Source organism: Salvelinus sp. IW2-2015, linkage group LG21, assembly GCF_002910315.2.
Source record: "Salvelinus sp. IW2-2015 linkage group LG21, ASM291031v2, whole genome shotgun sequence".
NCBI classification, from domain to species: Eukaryota; Metazoa; Chordata; class Actinopteri; order Salmoniformes; family Salmonidae; genus Salvelinus; species Salvelinus sp. IW2-2015.
This window is the reverse complement of record NC_036861.1, coordinates 6,388,385-6,395,261: the sequence shown is the minus strand read 5'-3', so window position 1 is coordinate 6,395,261 and position 6,877 is coordinate 6,388,385. Positions and strand designations below refer to the sequence as shown.

General features: G+C 45.1%; 1 protein-coding gene across 5 annotated transcripts in view; it reads right to left on the bottom strand.

Moving 5' to 3' along the window:
- Nucleotides 1–6,590, bottom strand: part of pinx1 (PIN2 (TERF1) interacting telomerase inhibitor 1) — a 72,877-nt gene extending 66,287 nt beyond the window's left edge. For all 5 annotated transcript variants that reach the window (XR_011473778.1, XR_011473780.1, XR_011473779.1 and 2 more), the window contains exons 1-5: nt 6,522–6,590; nt 5,564–5,673; nt 5,202–5,294; nt 4,816–4,897; nt 1,950–2,048 (exon numbers count right to left, since the gene is read on the bottom strand). Coding sequence is in view for 1 of the 5 variants with exons in the window: in XM_024013814.2 (XP_023869582.2) it covers nt 1,950–2,048; nt 4,816–4,897; nt 5,202–5,294; nt 5,564–5,673; nt 6,522–6,540 (403 nt within the window). In the remaining 4 variants the exon portion in view is untranslated. The remainder of the gene's footprint in view (nt 1–1,949; nt 2,049–4,815; nt 4,898–5,201; nt 5,295–5,563; nt 5,674–6,521) is intronic.
- Nucleotides 6,591–6,877: the final 287 nt, after the last annotated feature.

Genomic DNA, 6,877 nt, shown 5'->3' with positions numbered 1-6,877 from the left:
TTGCGCTTTCTTTGTACCTGAAAATAACTAATATTTTGTGACCACTGTGTCCTCTCCTTCAGTGCTTGACTAATAAAGCATGTTAGCCTAATTATGTAGCAGTCATTGATCTACAAGTCATTCTGAATGCCGAACAAACCCCTGACAATATCAGTAAGCTCGTCAACTGGCACACGTGCGGGAGCTTCATAGCACTGACCAATGAGGGTAGACCTATTTCTGATCTGGCCAACCGCATGTCACCTTCAGCATTCAAATGTTTGTAAAATGGCTTGAACAATATTAGCTTTATTAGTTGTTGACAACCAATGTCATTTGCTAGGTGTGGGGGTGTTGTGGTGCTGTCTGCACCCCAGACAGCAACCTAGCAAGTATAACCTTCAGCCTCCTGGACCACAGGCAATTTGACTGTCACGTGACAGGGTCTGACATTGCACCCTATTCCCTATATAGTGCACTACTTTTGCCCAGGGCCCTATGGCACCCTATTCCCTATATAGTGCACTACGTTTGCCCAGGGCCCTATGGTACCCTATCCCCTATATAGTGCACTACGTTTGCCCAGGGCCCTATGGTACCCTATCCCCTATATAGTGCACTACGTTTGCCAGGTCCCTATGGCACCCTATCCCCTATATAGTGCACTACGTTTGCCCAGGGCCCTATGAGGAAGGGAAACACCGGCGGTCAAAACGCTCCACTATTAGTGTTATCACTAGGATGCCTCTTCAGACGCAGCCATGTCCGTCTCAAAGTGACTTCCCTGGTTAAATAAAACAGCTAATAAAAACCTTTGGTGAACTTCATGTAGTGGACCCGTTTCCTGGACGTCTTTGACTTCCCTCCAGGCTGAAGGACTTCTCTTCTGATGGGCTTCTAAAACAAAACCACCACAATCAAAAACCTTTTAGATGTTAGGTCTCCTACATTCTTTTTCTTCTTTCATTTTAACCTTTATTTAACTAGGCAAGTGAGTTAAGAGCATGTTCTTATTTTCAACATACGTGAATCATGGAAACTACTCTTGGTTTGATTGCCCTGAGGCACAGTGGGGTGGGTGTTTTAAAGAACACTGGCCTGTGTCCTAGTCCAGGAGGAGAGAAGCCCTGTCCAGGGCCGGGAGAGAAGTCAAAGGACGCCAGGGAAATAGCGGGCAGAATGGACAGAGTCCTGACTCTATAGGCAAGCACCTCTCGAATCAGGGGAGGAGCGGGGGACTTCGGCGACATCCTCCCGGGAAGGCAACGGACGACATCAGAGCGGCAACCGGCCTTGTCGGCTGGGGATATACAGAGGTCCCAAACGCGATGGTGGAGAACACCGCATGGAAGACGCAGCGTAGAGGCGGACCTGGCTTTACGGCTGGACTGCCCCTACACTGACTGGGTGCTGGCCAAGGCGACGCGTACTTACTGAACGATGGTCTCTGCGCCGGTGTTCAGACAGGGGCAATGCATCCGGATGTGAACCCACTGATGGGTAAGGAGGGAAACATCGGTAAGGAGAAACATCGCTGGTAGGACGATTCCTCGCCGCGCGTCAGACCGGGCCTAAACCGGATGAGGTAAACTCCAGAACGAGCCATGGCTGTGGCTGGCTAGCTGAAACTCACAGCTGCGCTTGCAAAAAGCGCATATGAAAACAGGAGTACAGTTAGTTCATCTTATTGTTCTCCAAGTGAGTCAGATCGCTCTCCGGGGTCGACATACGTGGAGTGCACCGAAAACACTTGTAGGTGTGCTTATGAGGAAAGCTGAGAGTGACAGAGGGCCTGGCAAACGGTAGGGCTATGAAGGATTTGCAGACAATGAAAGATGGTAAAGGTGTAGTGTGTGGGCCAGAAGGCCGGGCCAAAAGGCTATTAGTGTTATCACTAGGATGCCTCTTCAGACGCAGCCATGTCCGTCTCAAAGTGACTTCCCTGGTTTAATAAAACAGCTAATAAAAACCTTTGGTGAACTTCATGTAGTGGACCCGTTTCCTGGACGTCTTTGACTTCTCCTCCAGGCTGAAGGACTTCTCCGGCTGTTTCTCTTCTGATAGGGCTTCTAAAACAAAACCACCACAATCAAAAACCTTTTAGATGTTAGGTCTCCTACATAATTTCTTTCATTTGTACCTTTATTTAACTAGGCAAGTGAGTTAAGAGCATGTTCCTATTTTCAATGACGGCCTACCGGGGAACAGTGGGTTAAACTACCTTGTTCAGGGGCAGAACGACAGATTTTTTACCTTGTCAGCTTCGGGATTCGATCTAGCAACCTTCCGGTTACTAGTCCAACGCTCTAACCACTAGGCTACCTGCTACCTCTAACCACTAGGCTACCTGCTACCTGACTGCTACCTGACTTTGAGCAGTTCTGACTGACATTTTGGTGTTCAAAGTTCTCTGTGAACATCGTAGAGAACATTGTAGAGTCCCGTTCCTTATAACGCCAGAAAGACCCATCTGTCTGCTCTGAAACTCACAGCTGCGCTTGCAAACGCGCATATGAAAACAGGAGAGTACAGTAGTTTCATCTTATTGTTCTCAGTCAGATCTTGGTCACATACGTACGAAAACACTTTGTGCTTAAAGCTGAAGTGGTAATGAGTTTGCAGACATTTAAATTGTGTTTTTGTGCCGCTCAGCAGACATATAGAATTTTCTTCTATGTTGCCAGTATATGAAAAAGTGCCAATATTGTACTGTCACTAACTATATATATTTTTTAAAGCATTTGTCATTTCAAGCCCTATTGCCACTTTGGTTGAGTAGGGGAGGGGGAAAAACGTTTTTTTTTTTTTTTTTTCGTAATATTTGTAATATTTGTATAGTTGAAGCGTGTGTCCCCACAAGTGACGACATCTCAGCAATTTTACAACTCTTCTTACCAGAAAGTTCCAGACCTTTATAAAACTACACAACATTACCAGTTGTTTATGGTCGTCTCATGAAAAATAAATACGTTTGTTTATGTCTATTTAGGCAGAAATCTACATTTTGCCCCACCATTCTAGCTCGTCTAACCAACCATAACTACACTAGCTTCTGTACGTGGCTTTAGATACACGTGTCTGCTAAATATGGCTTACGTTATCTATTTTATGTTATGAATGGTGTCAACACGTGCCAAGGAATCTACAATCTCACTCTTTCCATCCATCTCCAATTCACCAGTTAAAAGTGGTTTGAAAACCAATAGCCCCATTGTCTAACAGTGACATTTAACCTCAACTACCTTTCCTGTAAATGGTACAATAGCACCCCCTAGTGGGCTACTACTTCCCAGTGAATGATACTGGGGGCTACATGTGGCCTACAGCTTTCCTGTAAATGTTACAATAGCACTCCCTAGTGTACAGTAGCACCCCCTATGTACATAATCATGGAACACTGGTCACTTTTCCAGCAGTATATCCCACGGTTGGCTTGCCTCTGAAGCTAAGCAGGGTTGGTCCTGGTRGGTCCCTGGATGGGAGACCAGATGCTGCTGGAAGTGGTGTTGGASYGCCAYTAGGAGACACCATTTCCACTGGTCTAAAATATAAATATCCCAATGSTCCAGGGCAGTGATTGGGGACCTAGGATGGCCTTGTGTCGGGATGGCCCTGTGTAGGGTGCCATGTTTCGGATGAGACGTTAAACGGGTGTCCTGACTCTCGGTGGTCACMAAAGATCCCATGGAGAGTGTCCTGGCTAAATTCCCAATCTGGACCTCATACCATTTTTTATGTAATTTTTATTTTACCTTTATTTAACTAGGCAAGTTAAGAACACATTCTTATTTACAACGATGGCCTAGGGAACAGCGGGTTAACTGCCTTGTTCAGGGGCAGAACGACAGATTTTTTACCTTGTCAGCTCAAGGATTCGATCTAGCAACCTTTCGGTTACTAGTCCAACGCTCTGACCACTAGGCTACCTGCCTCTAACCACTAGGCTACCTGCCTCTAACCACTAGGCTACCTGCCTCTAACCACTAGGCTACCTGCCTCTAACCACTAGGCCACCCCCCCACCCACCCCCGGCCCCCACCTGCTCTAACCCACTAGGCTACCTGCCTCTAACCACTAGGCTACCTGCCTCTAACCACTAGGCTACCTGCCTCTAACCACTAGGCTACCTGCCGCCCCATCATGGCCACCTAATCATCCCCAGCTTCCAATAATTTCATTCARCCCCCTCTCCSCTGTAACTACTCCCCRWCCRTTTTTTWWWAACTAGGCAAGTCAGTTAACAAATTCTATTTACAACGACGGCCTACCCGGGCCAAACCCGGCCTACCCAGGTCAAACCCAGACGAAGCTAGGCCAATTGTGCGCCGCCCTATGTGATACAGCCTGGATTTGAACCAGGGCCTGTAGTGACGCCTCTAGCACTGAGATGCAGTGCCACTCGGGAGCTCTTTCATATGTATATACTGTATATATCTAGTCAAGGCCATCCTATTCAACTTTCACTGTACATACACTATTCTATCCTACAGATATACTACATTTTCTATCTACATACTGTCCATAATGTCTATACATTCCAACACATACACACACTCTCTCTCTGGACTCTGACATTGCTAGTCCTAATATTTATATATTTCTTAATTGTTAATTGTTGTGAATTGTTAGATATTGTTAGATATTACTGCACTGTAAGTAACACAAGCATTTTGCTACACCTGCAATCACATCTGCTAAACGTGGGCCACTACGTTCCCCTGAATGGTACAACAGCACCACCTAGTGGGTCAATCATGCATATATGACGAGTGAGTTTATGAACAGAGTACTGCACGTTGTATATTATTCTGTCCTTCTGTCTGTCTGGGTCTTTACCATTGGRAGTGTTTTGACCATGGCAGTTGTTGAGGTCCGCCAGGAGCTGGTTAAAGTCATCCTGATGGGCGATCCAGTTGTCCTGGAAACAGAACAAATTAGATCAAAACTAGGACATAACTTGGGAGGACAAGTTCCTTGATAAAACACTGTACATCACTGCAGTCTCGAGTATTCTGGGTCGTATCAACTAGAAACCAAAAGAAGAAGAAGAGAACTGACTGAAACGGGGAAAAGGACTACCTGAACTTGATAATGATAATTTTCATTTGCCGTTGAAAAACGTTTTGCTACAATGTGCACTAATTACAAAACCCTGAACTTCACCAATTAGAAACACTTGTTGACAGTGTGCCTTAATGAACACAACCCAGTTGTCCACTCACCTCGTGGCTGGCAGTGGTTCCCAGCCCCAGCTGGTTGTTCTTCACTTTGACTTTGATGTGTTCCGTGGAGCCCTGCTCAGTTCTCCCCAGGCCCTGGTGGAGACAGATGAATGAAGCCAAAACAGTTCGATACAGGCTCTTTAATTTGTATCGCCTCGATTTCTCTCCTCGCCTCCTTTTCCAAACACATTGGAGAGGGAGAGACCTTGCACCTTCTCCTCCAATACAGTTGAAAATGAGGCCAGCGGACGCAAGGATGAAGCCCAGGAAGACGAATTGTCTTGAGATAGAGCTACAGTGGTATACCGTCACTAGTACACTGTTAGTTTATCAGTGGTTTGCTAAGACAAACCCCACAGTACCTTTCCCTTGGACCAGCCCATTCGCTCCAGCATCTTCTGGCCGAACTTGGACTCATCTTTACTCCACGCGCTGTTCCGCGGGTCAATAGACCATTTCTGTTTTCTCCGGGCTAAAACAACAAAACCATATTAGAATAAAATACAACATCTACTTTATTGGTTCCTTTGCACGGACATTTTAGGCTGTCACAGTACCCAACCCGACAACACRCGTCACAGGCTGGGTGCAGTTAGGGGTAAAGTGCCTGGGTTATTAAGGACACAACGGCGGTAGGTAGCGTATAGGATACTGAATCTGTCTAGCTTGTAGATCTGGTCCATGCGTTTGTATCGGATTTGCCCACTAACGTTATCATCCGATGCATTCGCATGGACCCGGGGTAGTTTAACGTTAGCGGTAAACCCGAAACAAACTGCTTTTTGACCACTTGAACTTGAGAAATTGCCAACAAAGACAAGTTAGTCAACACTCAAGTAAGATATTGACTTCGGCGAGTAACGATAYTATATTAAAACCAGTCACTAAACAAAATCGGCCAAAACGCAACATCCTCGACCAGAACTAGMTAGCTGGCTGGGTAACGTTAACTGTCTGTCAGAAGGTCTCAAGATTATAGAACTAATCACATTGGCAATGATCAGAAATGAGATAAGACACCTTAAATATACCAACACATTTGGCCCTAAAAAACTACGTTATTTATTAAGTTAGATAGGTTGCACTCAACTTGTTTAGCAAGTTGAGGTTTACTAGTAACCGGTAAATGTGATTGTGYTTAGCATTATGCTAGCTAGCGCGACAGACTTTCGAACCGCACATGTACTGAGGCACTTTTAAAGACATAACTTGCACTAAATCGATGTTGACTTCTTCAGACAACATGACACGCCAGTTATTTTTGTTTCTCTAATGTATGAAACACAACATTTTGGCGAAAACATTCGAAGTAGCACTTACGTTCTGCAAGCATGGACATGATGGGGTCTTTAAACACMTTGACGGAAGTCCGCAAGGGTGCTCTAAAAGTGCCTGTATAAAATGTTACTTACTTTTCATCTCTGTCGAGAACTAAATGTACACACTGTTGATTCATAATACTTCGAATGTCATTTAGCTATCTACATAGCTACAATCGATTATTTTTCTCTCTTTTAATAACATATTTATGTTATTTTGTCTTACCTGAGTGAAGTGTAAATTGTGTTTTACAACACGAGGTGGCGACAAGACGCCGTTATACAAATACCTTTACCTATCAAATTGCAGTGCAATCCAGGCTCCTTGGGACGTCCATACCCTCAACGTTAACCATA